At 50.2% G+C, this 17,653-nt stretch overlaps 1 protein-coding gene across 22 annotated transcripts in view; it reads left to right on the forward strand.

Annotated features, from left to right (window-relative positions):
* The window catches only part of MICAL2 (microtubule associated monooxygenase, calponin and LIM domain containing 2), a 254,029-nt gene that overhangs the window by 132,306 nt on the left and 104,070 nt on the right, over positions 1–17,653 (forward strand). For 8 of the 22 annotated variants that reach the window (XR_004069309.3, XR_004069308.3, XR_004069307.3 and 5 more), the window contains 8 exons: positions 95–217; positions 1,268–1,486; positions 1,725–1,826; positions 3,041–3,166; positions 8,232–8,294; positions 14,643–14,750; positions 15,785–15,971; positions 17,469–17,557. Coding sequence is in view for 15 of the 22 variants with exons in the window: in XM_031007619.3 (XP_030863479.3) it covers positions 95–217; positions 1,268–1,486; positions 1,725–1,826; positions 3,041–3,166; positions 8,232–8,294; positions 14,643–14,750; positions 15,785–15,971; positions 17,469–17,557 (1,017 nt within the window). In the remaining 7 variants the exon portion in view is untranslated. The remainder of the gene's footprint in view (positions 1–94; positions 218–1,267; positions 1,487–1,724; positions 1,827–3,040; positions 3,167–8,231; positions 8,295–14,642; positions 14,751–15,784; positions 15,972–17,468; positions 17,558–17,653) is intronic. The other 14 variants (XR_004069312.3, XR_004069311.3, XR_004069310.3 and 11 more) reach the window with 4 other exon arrangements.

Here is a 17,653-nt window from a genome sequence, read left to right on the forward strand (position 1 = left end):
CTCTTCTCTTCTCCCTCCAAGCCTCTCAATCTGACTCACCTTTTCCTTCATGTCTCCTGTGGCTGCTTTTTTGGACTCGCCTTTCTTCTCCCAGGAACGCCGTGTCTCAGGGATAGGTAAGCCGGTCCTGTGCTCTTCCTCCGGCCCTCCTGTTCACTCTTGCTGCCCCAAGCCGGAGGAGGCCACACCCAGCCCATCACCTCCTCTGAAAAGGCAGGTAGGGCTCCTTCCAGTGGATGCTGTTTTGGTGAAGCCAGAGGGGACTTTGATCCAGATGGGTGGGGTCAGTGGCTCTTCCCACACCCCAAGTAGGGCTGATTGTAGATTTTCTGGACACACCTTGATGTCACCACACTTATAGGTAAGAATAACCAAGTATGCAACATCACAAAATACATTTTATTGATCCCTTAGCCAGTCAGAGGTATCAATTGACCAAATACCATGCTCTCGATGGTGCTGCTAGGGAAAAATAAACTGTACCACAGGGTATTTTGTATGATGCCCTATAACACTAAGCATTATCTGCAGACCATTCAAATAGGCTGATTTCCATATCAATGAAAAAGTGATGTTGGAATGGGCCCAGGTGGCCACTTGGCTGGACCCATTGAAGGGGTAAGGCTGGGATGTGGCGAAGGCCTTCCCGGTGCCAGAGTAGCTGAGGACCTGCATAGCGGGCGGGAAGGCAGCTGGCAGTCATGGAGTGTGGCTTATGGCAGGTAGTGCTCCTGAGTTTGGAATCTGAACAGAATCACTGTTATTGACCATAAGCCACAAAGTTGTCTGGTCAGCATTAGCATTTGTGTGTTGCTCCCAGGTGGTGGAGGTTGAGTAAGGTCGATGTGACTACAGTGCAGCAATTTTATGTCTGTCTGCCTCACCTGGGGAACTCCTAAAAAACTACCGATGTCTCATGCCCAGTCCAGAGCAATCCAATCGAAATCTCTGGGGGTTGGCCCCAGGCTTGGGTGTTTTTTTTTAAGTACCCTAAATGTCAGTATGCAGCTAGGATTGAGAACCAGCATTGTAGAGGTTTTGATTCAGGGGGTTGGGGGTGAGGCCCCAGACTGTGTATTGTGAATGAGGAGGCCAGACAATTTTGATGCAGGTAGTGGAGAGTCAACACCTGGGGCTAGTTTGGAATCTTACTCAGGGTTGCACCTGGTGCGCCCTTTGTCTCTGGTCTTCATGGGGGATCCCTCATGGTGAGGGTGTATGAAAGGGCCGCAGTAGGGAAGGAAGCTTAATTTTCCCTCTTTCCCAGTTCCCCTCTGTGGTCGTGACGGGGCACGTGCTCAGAGAGCTCAAGCAAGTGTCTGCTGGCAGCGAGTGCCTGAGCAGGCCCTGGAGAGCCAGAGCCAAGTCTGACCTACAGCTGGGTGGGACAGAAAATTTCGCTACCCTGCCTTCTACCCGCCCGAGGGCGCAGGCTCTTTCCGGGGTGCTGTGGCGGCTGCAGCAAGTGGAGGAAAAGATTCTCCAGGTGAAAGACTCACTTTTTGCCCGTCTCTGTCCGTGTCTGGGTGACTTCCTTTCTTCCCCTCCCTCCTCCTACCCAGGTGGGTTCCTCCTCCCTCTGCCCACCCCCTGTCTCTCATCCTGCTGTGTGTGGTGAGCAGGCAAGGCCCCCAGCTGCCTCCCTCACCCACTTCTTGGAAGCCAACTGTCTCAGTCTCTGTCACTCTCTCTCTTTTCTTTCTCCTTTCTCACCTTCACTGCAGAAGAGGGCTCAGAACTTGGCCAACAGGGAATTTCACACAAAGAACATTAAGGAGAAGGCGGCTCACCTTGCCTCCATGTTTGGACACGGGGATTTCCCGCAGGTAAACATGGGGCTTTCAGAGCCCCCAGGAACCTGATGCTGGACATCCAGCCAGGTGACCTTGAATCAGGCTCTGAGCTCAATTTTCTCCTCCTTCCTCCTTTTATAGCATGAAGAGCTCTTTATTTTTCAAGCCACCAAATAATACAAGCTGGCATCTAGAAAAGACCCAAATGCGAAGATTCAAAATAAATAAATACATCATGAGAAAGGAAAAACTAAGACAGGAAAGTAAACACAGATCGAGAAAGGCATTACTATAAGAAGCACAAGCCGGTAGACCCTAGATATTTTCCAAGCAGGCTCTGAGCTTCCTAAGGGTCAACACAAAGAGGAAACAATCATCAGTTGCAGAATCACAGTGCCTTTACCCAGTTGCTTGTGATGTTTTTGAGTGGGAGAGAAATCTCCCTGTGGCCCTGATCAGGAAGATACTGAATGATGAGGCCAACCACATGCTGTAACTGGGGCTCTGCTTCCCCATGGGATAAAGTCAAGCCAACAAGAATGGCTTTGCCTTAGAATTAGGAAGTACAGCCTCCTCCAAGCCAGGTACTTATTTGGAAATTTACTGAAAAGAAAAGCATGTGCTCAAGAGGAAATGAAAGAGTTGATAATGAGATCCTACAGGTGGGTGTATGTGTAAAGTTCTCCCTCCCTCACAGCACACCTGTCCCTAGAACTTGCCTCTCCACTGTTTTCACTTAGTCTCCTCTTCTGCTACTTGGTGGAGTCACTGGCGTGGGAAGGATGCTTTACACTTCGTTCATTTTTAGGATTCCTCATGCCTGCCAGGAGGCTAGCACAGTTGCTTGCTGCAGCTATAGAGGCCCCTGCTGTGGCCACCTGCCCTAAAGCAGCCCAGGGTTCTCCTCTCCTAAGCTCGCAGCTGCTACTTCATACCAAGCTCCAGGGTGAGGGCTTTGGTAATTGGCATCGGTGTCTGAGGCGGATGTAGGCAGGAACAGATTGAATCTGCATGAGCTATTTTGGTGTGACAAGGGAGCTGGAATAGTTGCAGCAGAATGCAGTGTAACCAGGAGCCAGATAATCCTTTCTGGCTCCAAAGACAGGGGTTTCTGTGTTGTCCTGAGACATGGGTCTCCTTTCTTTGCCTTCTTGAGTGCACAGGCATGGGACTGCATGATTGAGGCATGTATCACCATATGTGACTCCTGGGATAATCCTTGTTTCTTCTATTTCTGTTCTGTGCAGAATAAACTACTCTCTAAAGGCCTGTCTCATACTCATCCTCCATCTCCTCCCTCTCGCCTTCCGTCTCCTGATCCAGCTGCTTCTTCCTCTCCATCAACTGTTGACTCTGCTTCTCCTGCCAGAAAGGTAGTTGTCCTGAACAATTTGCTTTCCCCATTCCCTGCATGTTCCCAGATGTTCTCATGCTCCACTTGACCTGCACAAACATCTTGAGCCTGGCTTGGCTGGAATAAAAATTTGTAAGATATTTTACACCAGTGCTGGATTCGATTTTGTTTTTGTGTTAGAGCACACAACACGGCAGAACAGGCAGTGTACAAAAGCTTGCCAAACAGGGCTCATTCATTCAGCAAGCATTAATCAGGGCCCACCATATGCCACCCTTCGTGCCAGATGCTGAGAAAACAGGGCGGTGCAGTTCCCTTACTACAGTTGAGATGGGAAATAGCACATTAGCATAGAAATAAGTGACATTTTTATAATATGAAATATCACATCACATACTGCTGATATTTGCCTGTTTTGTCCTAATAAGATGGCAATTTCACATGATAAACTTAACATAACACTATTCATTCATTCTGTAAGAGGTTTAAAGGGCAAGATTGTAGGAATGGAGAGGGGAGAAGATGGGGAGGTAATGCAGAGAAGGTAATATGGGAGCTGAGTGAGTGTTGAAGGTTCCATAGGGGGATTTTGCTAGAGAGAAGTTTAGGGCAAGGGTGTTTTGGAGAGGGGCTAGCCTGTGCAAAGGCAGGCAGGCAGGGCTTACGTGACATGGAAAGATGGAATGTCTGGTGTGACTTGAACTTGGGGATAAAAGTATTTATGGGGGCATGGAGAGTGGAAGTGAGCACACTCTGTGTAAAGGAATTTCATTTTATCCTCTGGGTTATAGGAAGCCACTGCAGGATCTACTCTGTGTTCTAGAAGTACAGCTCAGATAGTAGTGCAGAGATCAGCCTGGAGGATGAGAAGAGTGGGGAGCTAACTCTGGTTAAGTAGTTAATGAAATGCACTCACAAACAATGATTAAGACTGGGTTTTGGGGTGCTTTTCATGTTTTTCACTTGTCCTCCTGTTACCTCCTGTGCTGAGAACAATACCAGGCTTGGGTGGGAGAGGGTCTGTCTTCTGGGAAGGCTGGCCTCTGGAATGAATGAATCTAGAAATGGGCGTGAAGCCTACCTCATGAGCTGTTGCTCATGGAGTAGGTTTGGAGTCTTCCCCCACTCCACCCACCAACTGTGCTTCTCTGTTCACAGCCAGCGTGTCTGGCTTCCACTGAGGCTCTGTGTGTCATGCTGCACGTGCCGCTGCCAGAAGGAGTGGTGGTCTGTTTCTGTGCTGTTAGACTGATGCACAAACCAGCTCCATGCTATTGCATTAGTGAAAAATTAGAAGCTGCCTCTTGGTGTGTAATTGGGGGTCCCACCCCTGTTGGCCTCCACCTCTGTGAGGAGAACGGTGTAGGTAGAGTCCCTAAGAAAGGAGCAAGGAATCTTACCAGCCCCATCCCATCTGAGGCCACCAGTGTTAATGGGAAGCACCCCAGAAAGGGCAGCAGCAGGTAACACAGAGAAACGCTAACAGGATCTTCAATGCCACTGAAAATAGCCATGGTCAGCATATCAAGATCCCCAGCCACCTGCTGCAGGTCAGCCACAGGCCAGCTGTTTGACCTTAAGTCTCCTGACCTGTCTGGGCCTCCTCCTCCTCAGTAAGAGTGGTTCTGGGCTCATGTTACAGTGAGCAACATGGGTGGAGACAGGCATTTTTGTCATCACCATCAGCAAGGTTGCAGGGTAGGCTTTTTGCCCAGTTAGGGAAAGGGACCTTCCCCAGGGTATACTCCCTACTACGGGAAAAGGTCATGGCACCCTTGGCAGGATGGTGGGAGGGGAGAAGGCACCTAGGCACAGACCAGGCAGTGGCTTGTGCCCGTAGTTGGTCAGCCAGGCCTACACCTTGCTTCTCTCTGGCCCAGCCCACTCCACCTGACTGGGCCCTTCAGGGTAGAGCCAGGCAAAGCCTTCTCTTGTCCCTGCCTTTCTCTCATCCCCAGGAAAGCCTGGCGTGGTCACTGGTGGGGCCAAAACTGCTGCAAGAAAAGCTCTACACCTCACAAATACCCTGACTTGGTTTCCACCGGGCATTAGATCCTTCTAAGAGACGGCAGGGAACAGCCTGCTGGGAACATGCAGAGCTGCTGGGTAAGACAGAGATGCTGTCAGCCACTAAGCGTGTCCCCATCACATCAGCATCACACCGGCTGAGGCCCTGCCTGCCGCTGTCTCTGGCTCTTCAGGCAGCCCTCCCCTGAGGAATCGGCTCCCTATCAGCCATTAGTTAATTTTGCTCCTCCAGAAGGAAGGCCACTGCTGATCTGGTCTGTGGCATGGCTGCTGGCCATTTGCTATGCTGGTGAGCTCTTGCAAGAAGAAGAAGGCACAGCCTTTGCACAGCTGGGCAGGGGGGCCCTTCACTGGGCTGGGAGCTACCCTTCAGTCCTCCTGGGTCAGAAGAGCACTGAGCATTGCAAAAGGAGCTTTCTCCACCAATGTCACTCCAAAAGCCAATGTGTGAACATTCATTCATTCAACAAATTTAATTTTTTTGTCTTTTTGGAGACAGGGTCTCTCTCTGTCACCCAGGCCAGAGTGTAGTGGTATGATCATAGCTCACTGCGTCCTCAAACTTTAGGACTCAAGTGATCCTCCTGCCTCAGCCTTCCACCCCTGAGTACCTGGGACTATAGATGTGAATCACCACCCTCAGTAAACAAATATTTATTAAATGAAAATCCATTGTTAGGCATTTCAGGCTGTCAGGATATGCATCGATGAATAAGAGTTAAATCTCTGCCCTAATGAGGCTTACACCCTAGTAGCCTACAACCATCAATATATCAGTAAATTATATAATGTGTTAGAGGGCAAGATAATATTTCCTATGAAAAAATTAGAGCTGGTGGTGGGGACCTGGAATGCTGGGGAGGGAAGGGTGGCAATTTTAAATGGAGTGGTTGGATGGGGGCTGGAGAGCTCTTCCTGTGATGGTGAGAACTGAGCAGGAGCAGAGTCACAGGTAAGAAGGCAAAGGCTCAGGGAGGAGACTGGAGCCCAGTGTTCGGACTCCCAGGCCAGTGCTCTCCTGTGTCCTGCAGAAGCCACGCGTGCATGGAGGCCTTGTCAGAGGCCCAGAGGCTGTGTCCATGTAAACCCTCACACTCAGGGACAGGGAGGGCTTTGGGGTGGCCAACCCCAGATCTGCTGTCCCCACCTCTACAGCTTTGTTCCTTGCTCCTCCCCAGTTGTGGTAGAACAATTGCCCCATTTTTGTTCTTTTAAAAAAATTCTTTCTCCCTAGCCAGCGTTGGCCATTAGATGATGTAATTGGGCTATTTCGACAGCTTCCAACATCTTAATTATTGGCTGATGTTTCTTTCACAGTATGGCTGGGAATGATGGAGGACCTCTTAGAATGGACTCTTGGGCAAGTCACTTAGCCTCTCTGTGCCTCAGTTTCTCTGAGTACCTACACTCGCAGGTTCATGCAGGTCACACTGTGAGGCCATTTTAGGCAGTTATGGATGGAGTGGTGAGTTTCTGGTTTCAAGCAGTCTTAGAAAGGATATTGCCAGCCTCGCCCATTGCCTTGACTTCCCTCACTCCCCAAACTCTGCCCCACCGTTGATTCAGCACTGGGCTTTGCACATGCAGAATTTGGCAGAATCACAACCTTCTCTAGGGAGAGAACTGGCTGTTCCTTAAAGTAGGTGATGACTTGGTGACAAACAGATTTATTCTATCCTGGTGCAGCTCAGGGAGTTTCTCTCCTAGAGTCTGGGGCCTTAATACTTCTTCCAAACAGATTTTGGGCTGCTCTTTTTGCTCAATGGACCCAAGTTCACCTGAATTCAGGGGAGCAAGAGGAAGAAAAATGCACTTGGAAACTGATGCTTAGTCCTTGGCAACTTCCTGGCAGGCAGAATGTCTCTGTTCCTGCCCTATGGTCTTCCACACTGATTCCGAGGATCCATGAATAATAATCTCCTCATGGGAACAGACTTAGCCAAACTTACTATGAGGAGCAATTGTTACACACAGGGATGCAAACTTGAGTTGCTGACTCCAAGACAGGGAGCCAGGGCTCTGCCTTCAGACTCCACTTGCCCGCCCTCTCAGATTGATATTCCACTTTAAAATTCAGAGTGGTGCTGTGGTTTCTTGGCCTAAATGGTCACAGGGAGTCTTGAGGGCTCTCACGGGGGGCTCAGATCCTTGGCAGAGTCTGTCTTTCCAGGCTGTGGACTGTGAGACCTATGCCCAGTTTTATGTCCCCAGCACCATTTCCTCATCTATCCCACCAAACCAGCCCTCTTCTGTGATCTCGGCTCCCTATCAGCCATTAGTTACTTTCGCTCTTCCAGAAGGGAGGCCACTGTGCTGCTCTGGCCCATGGAATGGCTATTGGCTGCTGGCTGTTTGCCATGCTGTTGAGCTCTTGCAGGAACAAGAAGGCACCGAGCGTTTGCACAGCTGGGCAAGTGGGAGGGGTGGGGGCCTTCACTGGGCTGGGAATTGCCCCTCAGTCCTCCAGGGTCAGAAGAGCACTGAGCATTGCAAAAGGAGCTTTCTCTACCCTTGGGGTGTTTGTTTTAAAACTGGATTTGCAGGGTTTACTCTAGAGATTTGCATAGTAGAGAGAAACAGGGAAATGCTGGGAAGTTTTGTCTGGGGCATCCCGCCTTTGTTTGACCTGGTAGGAGGATAAATCTCAGGGACAGGTCTCAAGGCTGCCTCCAACCTCACTGTTCCTCCTTCTATCCTGGGAATAGAGCTAGGCAACCTTTTGGAGGTCTCCTGTGTGCATCCCAGCTTGGGGGATTTTAATTTGCATAGTGCTGGTGTGGAAGAAGGACATGAGTTTCAAATCAGACTTCAGTTCAGAGCACCAATTACTCACTGTGTGGCCTTGGACAAGTTTGTGAACCTCTCTGAGCATTAGTTTCTTAACCTATAAAGTGGAGAGGACAGCAACTACTCTTGAGGGTAACTGGAATACTGCAGTGTCCTAGCCTATGCGAAATGCTTGAAGTATCCTGTAAAGCTTCTCTTCCCCAATGGAAGAGAATTCGGAAAGAAAGCTTATTTACCTAAAATGCATGTTGATCCCTCTCTTTCTAAAGGAAAAGAAGTCACCTTCAGGGTTCCATTTTCATCCCAGCCATTTGAGAACAGTGCATCCTCAGGTGAGTTAGAGCCTCCCTGAACTTCAGCTGCCTCACCTGCAAAGGGGATTATCAGACCCACCTGCAGGGCTCTGGGAGTTAAGCGCATATGATCAGCAGCAGTACAGTGCCTGGCACCAGGGGACGAAGGTGGGCAGACATGTGCTTGTACTGGGAGCTCACAGCCCCTAAGGCCTGCCTGCGTCTCAGCTCTGAACTTGTAATTTCCAGACACCCTTGAACACAGTGATTTCAGTTCTTTGCCTGCCCTCCTACCCCCAGCCCTGGGCATCTGGCCGAGGAATCAGGTCCAACAGGCTGTCCTCTGACGTCTTCTCATACAGGGACTCCTCAGTGAGGATGTCCTTGCCCAAGTGGATCCAACAGACCACCACTGGCCCTATCTGTCAAAAGCTCCCCTTCCTGTGAGCCCTCTCTTCTGAGGCCCTGCACATTCTGTTCTCACTGCTGCCTTACCCACGTGGGCTTGCTCGATGCTCCTGGCAGGCTGTGTGGCCACAGGTGGCCAAACTCAGCGGAGAAGTGTAGCCGGGACACCTGGTAATCTTGGCTCAGTTCCAGGCACAGGGAGGAGCGTTTCCATTGTTCTCACACAAACAGGGCCTGGAGCCTGCTTTTTCCTGCATTCACAGTTTCTGCCTTGTGCCAGGAATGTCGAGGTGAATAAGACAGGTCACTCAGGGAGTGCAAACTGAGGAAGAGATGGGACAGTTCGGTGCAGTGTGAGGAACACTCTGATATCTAGGCGGGGACCATCATTCCGAGTGGGGTCACAGGATCACTTGGAAAATGCCTCTTTGTAGAGGTCTAGCCATTGTCTGCAGCCTCTGGCATGGGTGCGTGTGACAACAGCTGCGTCGCCGTGTTTCTATATAGATTGGCTCTGGGGAGAGAAGGCAGGGAGCTCGCCCTGTGTGGGCCATGCCACTCTTGTGCAGAGGAAAGTGATTTAAGACAAGAGAGAAGTCCCAGAACATGGAAATGCAAAGCTGCACAAACGGCCGTGCTTTGTTTTAATTTTTGTGGGTACGTAGTAGGTGTATATATGCATGGGGTACATGAGATGTTTGAATACAGGCATGCAATGTGAAATAAGCACATCACAGAGAATGGGGTATCCATTCCCTCAAGCATTTATCCCAGTGGCCGTGCTTTGGACTCACTATCTGCCGCGTGCCTCCTGCGTGGCCCAGGTTCTTTCAGGAGTCTTTCCCTCAGCCCTGCAAGGTTGGTGGAAGTCTATCCATTTTACAGATGAAGAAGTTGAGGCTCACAGAAGGGAAATGGCGTATGTGAGGTTAACCTCGTGTAATGTGAGACGATTGCCCTTCTGAAATGTTCTAATTAATTTGCTGAAAAATAATTAGAATTCAAAAGGCAGGAAAAGGTAATGAAAAACACCTAAATTCTTGAAAATTACAAGAATATTGAGAGATATTTAAAGGGTTGCAAAAGCAGTCCCATGGGACTTCGAAATTACTAGTTCTTAAAAAACTAGTGGCTGGAACATGATCATCTTTGACCAGATCATCAGATTGCCCAACTTTGCATTTAGATGAATTGTTCCCAGCCTAATTATAAGCTCTTCTCTTGACCAGCCTCCCCGGGAGTGTGGTGTCTTGCCATCAATGCATGCTTCTGTTTGGTAGGAACCACTGGACTGGCTCTAACCCTGAGGTCCACACCAGGGTGACTTATCTGGGATTTCTCCATGAGTTGAGCATTTATTTCTCAGGATCGTGAGAACCTGAGCAGTGCTACTCAAAGTGTAATCCCATGATTACAGCAAGTGAGAGACAGTAAGTGTTGGAAACTCGTAGAACCATTTGATATTGCCAGACATTCAAGTGTGTGACTATATTTCTAGTTTATTTTCATTGTATCTGGAAATAACAGGCCATAATGGATTAAATATTTAAAAAGAAAAAACCTGTCATTAGCCACAGATAGTTTGAGGAGCAATGAGCTAGCAGAAGCCAGCTAGTTAGTTATATCCTCACTCTGAGAGCCGGTAAGGCCATCCTGCTGTCAAGAAATAGAAGATAACCCTTGATGCCCAGGGCAACATTCACCTTCACGTTGGCCTTTGGGGTGGGCTTCAGAGGCTCTCCCCTCATCCCAGGAGACAAGTTCTCCATCACCTTATTTCCCTGTGGCCTCTCAAAGAAGTGCTGGTCTACCTCTTGGTGATTCTGGAATGCATTTCATCAGGTTGGGAAGGGCAGGTAGGAGACCCAGTACTGATTTCCTTAAGGGTGCTTCCATTTCACTTTAAAAAAAAAAAAAAAAAAAAAGGAATGTCACCCTCTCGGGATGGATGTGTGGGTGCCACGGGGAGGAAGGGGGCTTTTGGACCTAATGAAAGGTGGGACCAGGTGTGGTCTTCGTCCTGGATCCCCTGCTCAGATGACCCAGACTGTGCCCTGTGCTGCAGGACAATGGAGCAGCTCTGCAGCTGCTCAGTTTTGGCAGCACCTCCCAGCAGCCTTGCAGCCCTCTGCATGCTTCAGTAATGCCTCCCCAAGTCACGGTTGCTCAGAAGCTCAGTGCACAAAGTGCTTATTAGCTAAGTAGTTAATAAGGTCTCATTAGGGATTTGTATTAAAAGCTCCAAAAAGTATAGTCTCTGCTTACTCAGGGGAGGCAGTAATTGTGCATGGGTATCTTGGCATCACTGTGGTGCCTTTCTGGGAGAATACTGTGGAGCCAGTTCACACACTGTGCCAGTGGAGGCAGTCACACAAGAGGCTGGGCAGGCAGTGCTGAGAGTATAACTGACCTCCCTGCCTTTCCTCCCACAAAGCCCAGGAAGTCCTTTGTATCCTGTAGCCCCTATCTGAGGGGCCAAGCTGGGGGCCCCAGCAGGGGATGGAACATCAGGCAAACAATGGCTTATTGTCCTGAGCTGATACACCTGAACCTTTCTTGGAAGCAGGGGCTAAATTTCTTGGCATTTGTGGCCTCCTGGAAATGGCAGACAGTATGCTTAGAAGCAGAATCCTAATCCCTCCCAGGTTGGGCCAGAGTAGAGGTCAGGGTGGAAGGGGGAGCCAGGCCTGACAGCTGCTCCCAAGAAGTGGCAGGCTTGGTAAACTCTGATGAGGTCCCATCTGTCTAAGTTCAAGGGATCAGACACCCCCAGCAAGCCTGCATCCATGTCTTCTGCAGGCCCCAAAGCCACACACATGGTCTGGAGTGACCATTCCAAAGTTGCTGTAATGTTGGGCTTCCTAATGAGAAAGGGAGCAAGGAGCTCCTGGGCTTTGTTTGCACCAGTCTGCCAGGCACTCCTTTCCCTGCTCAGCCCTATTTAGTGCCTGTGCTTTTGCTGGAAGCCAGTGAGTTAGCCTTAGGCCCTGAGGATGGGCGCTGCTACCAGGAATAGGGGAGCTGTGGTGAGCCCGTCATCTGCTTTGCAGTTCCCTGGACTCCCTGCTTTATATTTGAGGCTTTCTCTTATCAGTTTAGAGGTGGCCTCCCAAGGGCAGTCTTGGGTTTTGATGGAAGTCATCATTTCACCCACACACAAGTTACTGTTATTTGGTGTGGTAATGGACATCAACCCCTGCCCAGAGGCCCTGCAGCCTCCATTGCTGCTCTCTCTGGCCACATCTCCCAGAGGCTGGGTTCAGAAGCTGGGGAGGACCTAGAGCTTCCCTCCCTCTACGATCTTGGGATCAGGAGCAGTGTTTCTAGAATCTCATGCTATGCGTATTTACCTCCCACAAGAAGAGACTGCAGCGATACCAGGGTGGGCTTCCAGAGCAGGCTTCCAGAGCTGGGGGTGAGGGGTGAAGGGGAGAGCAAGCTGGGGTTTGCAGAAGGGGGTATGTGTAATTGTGCCATGCTCTTTGGGCTGTCAGCTTCCACCCCTTCCCCAGCTCTTTGACACCTTGGTGGGGGTCCAGGCATTTGTAGGTACCTTCAGGAGCACAGGCACCCACAACCTGTCACTGGGCCATGCACCCCAGGGTCCAGGCAGAGCTGCCACCTCGCTGTCTCCAAGCTGACCTTGCCTGGCGCTGGCTCTGGAGCCTGCTGCAGTCCCCATCCTGTCCTACCTGCCCAGTGTGCGCCCATTCCACATACTGCTCTTGTTGGCAGGGTGGGCTGTGGTCCTGCTGGGAGGGACCTGGGAGCTTCAAGGCAGGCTAGGGCAGGCTGAATCTAGAGGAGGGAAGGGAGGGAGGAATCAAGGTATAAGAAAAAAACTGCTTCTCTCTACTCTCACACCACTCACCTCTGGTCACCAAATAAAGTGGGGACGTTTCTCCCCACTGACAAAATCTATAAATGTAAAGGTTTTCCCTGAGTTCTACGAGCGATCCTTGCAAATTAGTTAAACCCAAGGAGGGAAACACGGTTACTGGTTTATTATACAGGATCTTGTCAAGGATAGGGAGGAACAGCCAGGTGAGGAGAGGCACAGGGCAGGGCATGTGGGAAAGGGTGGGCACCTCTCTGCCCTCTCCGGGGCACTGCCCTTCAGGGGCCTCTGCATGGTCCACCCTCCAGAAGCTCCAAACCCTAACCTTTTCGGTTTCTATGGAGGCTTCGTTATGAAGGGCATGATCGATTACATCACTGGCTGTTGGTGATTAACTCAGCCTTCAGCCTCTCCGCCCTTGTAGGTCAGTGTGTAGGACTGAAAGTTCCAACTCTTTAATCACAGGGTTGGTTCCCCTGGCAACCAGCCCCATCCTGAAGCTATCCAGGAGCTCAAGAGTCACCTCGTTCCAGCAAAGGATGCTCCTATCACCCAGGAAATCCCAGGGGATTTAGGATCTCTGCATCAGATGCTGCTGTCACTCAGAAAGGTACAAAGGTCTTAGGAGCTCTGCCTCAGGAACCAGGGGGCAGAGTCCAAATATGTATTTCCGACCATATCACAATATCACACAAGGTAGTCCTGGCCCAGAGCCTGCTAAGTGCCAGGCAATAGGACACACATTCTCTCACGCAGTCCTTCCCACAAACTCGGGAGACAGGTATAACTCTCCCCATTTTACTAAATGAGGAACTGAGCTCAGAAGTTCTGTGCTTTACGCCAAGTCTCAGCACTGGCCCGTGGTGGAGCTGGGCCCATACCCTTCCCCTGGTCTTGCTGGTCCCTGAGCAGCTGCCTGCAGCCCTCCGGGGACAAGGGGTCTCTGGAAGAGGGTGGCCGCAGTCTGGCAGTCTACCTTTCTGTCTGAGGGGGCTTGGTTCCTGATTTTCTTCTCTTCTTTGCTTGGCTTGTCTAACTCGCAGGTTTTTGGGGCTTTTGGGTAATGATTGGGTCTGAGTACCACGTTTACCCCATGCCCCTGCTGAGTGAAGCTGTGAATGCCCCAGGGCTGGGGGGCAGGAGACCAGAGTACAGTCTGGAATCTTGAATTTATTTGCTAAGCGGCCTCAGATAGACCGTTCCCTTCTCTGGGATTCATGTACATATCTGTGCAACGAGAGGCTCAGGAACTTTGGAAGGCCTTGCACCCCACGGTGGATGTAACAGTCCCATGGCCCACCCAGGACTAAAAGGCTTTTGGTTTTTAATCTTTTTTTTCCTCGAATTTTTTTATTGTGTTAAAATATATATGACATAAAATTTACCACCTTAACTTTTTTTTTTTTTTTTTTTTTTTTTTTTTTTTTTTTTTTTGAGACAGTGTTTTACTCTTGTTGCTCAGGCTGGAGTACAATGGTATGATCTCAGCTCACTGCAACCTCTGCCTCCCAGGTTCAAGTGATTCTCCAGCCTCAGCCTCCCAAGTAGCTGAGATTACAGGCATGCACCACCATGCCTGGCTAATTTTGTATTTTTAGTAGAGACGTGGTTTCTCTATGTTGGTCAGGCTGGTCTTGAACTCCGGACCTCAGGTGATCCACCCATCTCGGCCTCCCAAAGTACTGGGATTACAGGCGTGAGCCACCACACCCGGCCAGCCTTCACCATTTTTTAAGGGTACGGTTTAGTGGTATTAAATACATCCTTCATGTGGAACCCTCACCATCCTCCCACTCCAGAACTCTTAGTTGTTGTAAAACTGGAACTCTGTACCGACTAAACAACAGCAACCACTGTTCTACTGCCTGTCTCTATGATTTTGACTACTCTAGGTACCACGTATAAGTGGAATCCTAGAGTACTTGTGTTTTTGCGGCCACAGGGTTTTATTTATTTTCTTTTCTCCACCTCCAGAATCCCCGCGTTCTGCTCCTGGCTGGTTTTGCTTCTCCTGGGACGTGGGGTGCTATTTGCATGTGGGTGAGGAGCCCTCTCCCCATCCATCCTGCTTGTGTTTTCCTCCTGGGTGCTAACTGGCCTCTACCTTTGTCTCTGTCTCCTCTGCCTCTGCTCTTGGTTAGCTGACGGTAGGGAAAGTGTCCAGCGGAATAGGGGCTGCAGCTGAAGTCCTGGTCAATCTGTACATGAATGATCACAGACCTAAGGCCCAGGCCACCTCTCCGGACCTGGTAAGGACATGCACCCCCAGCCTTCACCCACAGACACTGGCTCTGGCATCCCAGGGCGGGCACATGGGATGTGGAGAGGATGCCCTGGCCCTCCCGAGGCTCCTCTTCTCTTGGAACAAGAGGGGGCTGAGAATGAGCTGAATCAGGGCAGAAGTTAAAGGGAGCCTACGTTTCCTTAAAGACAGATTTCACTCAGGTCCCCTGCGGTCTTTTTGAAAATAGAGATCTTCCTGCTGTCTGTGGCTTTGGAGAACGGCCTGGTAGAAAGGCCCAGGTGAGGCCGTGAGCGTAATTGAATGGCCCTCACTTTCAATGTTTAGTGTCCAACCTGAACAGACTCTGTGTATTGGATTGAGAAAAAAGTCATGGGGAAAATATCCCTTTGATTTGAATTCTCCCTTTCTCTAAACTAGGCTGCTCGCTGCCATCACCAGGAATTTTAGTTGACCGTTCTTTCTGTTTCCTTTTGGCACATTGCCCTGGAATCGCCCAGGGGTACTGCTGCCCTGGCCCGTGCCCTCCCAATTCACAATTAGGACAATAACTGACCAGATTTGATGCCACAAGCTTTCCTCACCCAACCTGTGCCACTGCAGGGGAACAGGACACCTAAAACATCCTCAGCGGGCCAGTTTCAGGACCTTTGTCCAGAACCAGGTGACACTTAATCCCAAGGACAGATCCTGGAAAGAATATCATGGGGTGGACAGGGTTGTGAGTAAAGCCCACTCCGTCAGACCAGGATCACTCCCACCCCAAAACCAGAGCAGCCAACCTTGGGGAGCGCCCCTCCCGGGCCCACCTTGTTTTCTCAGGCCTGTCTGGGAGTACAGTTAACAGCAGCCCCTGCAGGGTTGGGGTCTGGGTTGGGGGTGTATCTTCCTACCCCTCCCTCTTTGCTGCAGTGGCAGTAGCAGGAAGCAGAAGCACACGAGGTCCCCAGCATTCAGTGTGGAATTTCTAAAAGCCTTGGCCTGGCATTTGAAGGCTCGGGATAAGCCATAACACACCCACTCTTCTCTCCCCATCCCCAGGAATCTATGCGGAAGTCATTTCCCCTTAACCTGGGAGGCAGCGACACGTGTTACTTCTGTAAGAAACGTGTGTACGTGATGGAACGGCTGAGCGCCGAGGGCCACTTCTTCCACCGGGAGTGTTTCCGCTGCAGCATCTGTGCCACCACCTTGCGCCTGGCCGCCTACACCTTTGACTGCGATGAAGGTAACCCCAGGGGCCAGGGCAGCACTGGGCTCTGGCCTTGGCCTCAGGTGTGACCTTGGCTCGGGTTCCTGTCCCTCTGGTGGCTCTAGGACACCCAAACATACCCAAAAGGAAGTATGATGTCATCAGGAAAGCTGCTCAGGGAGACTGGGAGCTCCTGCTAGAAGGGGAGGCTGCCTGTGGTCCCAGGGAAGGGGTAGCATCAGCACTGTGGTATGGCATACCGGGTCCTGGTGGGCACCTGTGTGCCCAGGGCTCTGTGTACCTCTTCTTATGTAGCCTCACCACCCTCCATTGTCCCTGTACGGCCAAGAAAATCCAACCTGATACTCTCCGTTGCATGCTCAGCACCACACCTGGCATGCAGTAAGGTTCACCAAATGATGCAATGTTAATATTGCTTACATAGTATGTGTTTTTAAAATAACCATCATAATGACATTCCTTCTGATAAGTGGCCTAACAAAGACATCAATGGAGGAATCATGCTCATCGGAACGAATGATTATTTTCTAATTTTCAGCACTTGACATTTGCTCTGTCACCTATAACGAGAGGCAGTATAGCATGGTGCTCAATACACACCCTCAAACTAAACTGCATGGGTTCCACTCCAGACTCTACCACCTCCTAGCCATGGAACCTTGGGCCTGTTACTTAAACTCTTGGTCCCCCAGTTTCCTCATCTGTAAAATGAGGGTAATGGTAGTCCTTAGCTCTCAGGGTGGTTATGATGACTGACGAGTTAATTCATGTGAAGCTCATAGCATCATGCCTGGCATACAGTCATTCCTATGTAAGTGTCCACTACTGTTACGATTTTTACTATTGCTATTGTTACCAGTGTAGCAGTGAGCAAGGAAGGCTTTTCTGGAAGGCTCACAGTGGTCCTGGGCAGTGGTAGTTTCCCAGTGTGTGCCCCGTCTGGGTCTTTTCCTCCCCATCACTGCTGCCATTTGCTCTCAGCCTTTCCCACCCACCAGGTATTCCACAAAGAAAGATTGAGGGTGTTCATACTCGAAGCTGTCCATTTAGCTGCCTGGCAACCGGTCTTATGAAGAAACTTGGCCTCAGTTTGATTTGGGGATTTTTTTTTAAATGTTGTCCTATTTATTATAAAGGATGCAGAGGAGCAGCCAGGTGGAAAAGAGGCATGGGGTGTGGTATGGGAGAAGGGGCTCAGAGCTCCCATGCCCTCTCCGGGTGCGGGCATGCCACCCTACGGGAGCCGGCATGGTTTGAAGGTCTTAGCCACATCCCCGGGAGCCCCCCATTGCTGGAGCTTGTCTCTGAGGCAGCAAAGGGCCCTCCTACCTTATCTCAGTGCTACTTCTTTAAGGAAGGTGACAGAAGCCGTTTCCCAAGTTTGAGCCACCCTGGGCTATTTCCATCGTTACTATTTTCTGACTTGGACAGTGGCGGGCACTTGGCTTTTGTCTACTTAGCTCTAGTTTACAGAAGAAAAATTTTTCTGTATGTGTGTGCCTCTTTTTACAGGCAAATTTTACTGCAAGCCTCACTTCATTCACTGTAAAACCAATAGCAAACAACGGAAGAGACGGGCAGAGTTGAAGCAACAAAGAGAGGTATGTTTGTCTCAAACATGCTGGTGAAACGGGGAAGGCCCCTTGATAAGGGTTTCCAGTGATCCTCAAAGTTAGGCCAGCTTTGCTGGCCCAAGA

This window comes from Gorilla gorilla, chromosome 9 (assembly GCF_029281585.2).
Source record: "Gorilla gorilla gorilla isolate KB3781 chromosome 9, NHGRI_mGorGor1-v2.1_pri, whole genome shotgun sequence".
Taxonomy (NCBI): domain Eukaryota; kingdom Metazoa; phylum Chordata; class Mammalia; order Primates; family Hominidae; genus Gorilla; species Gorilla gorilla.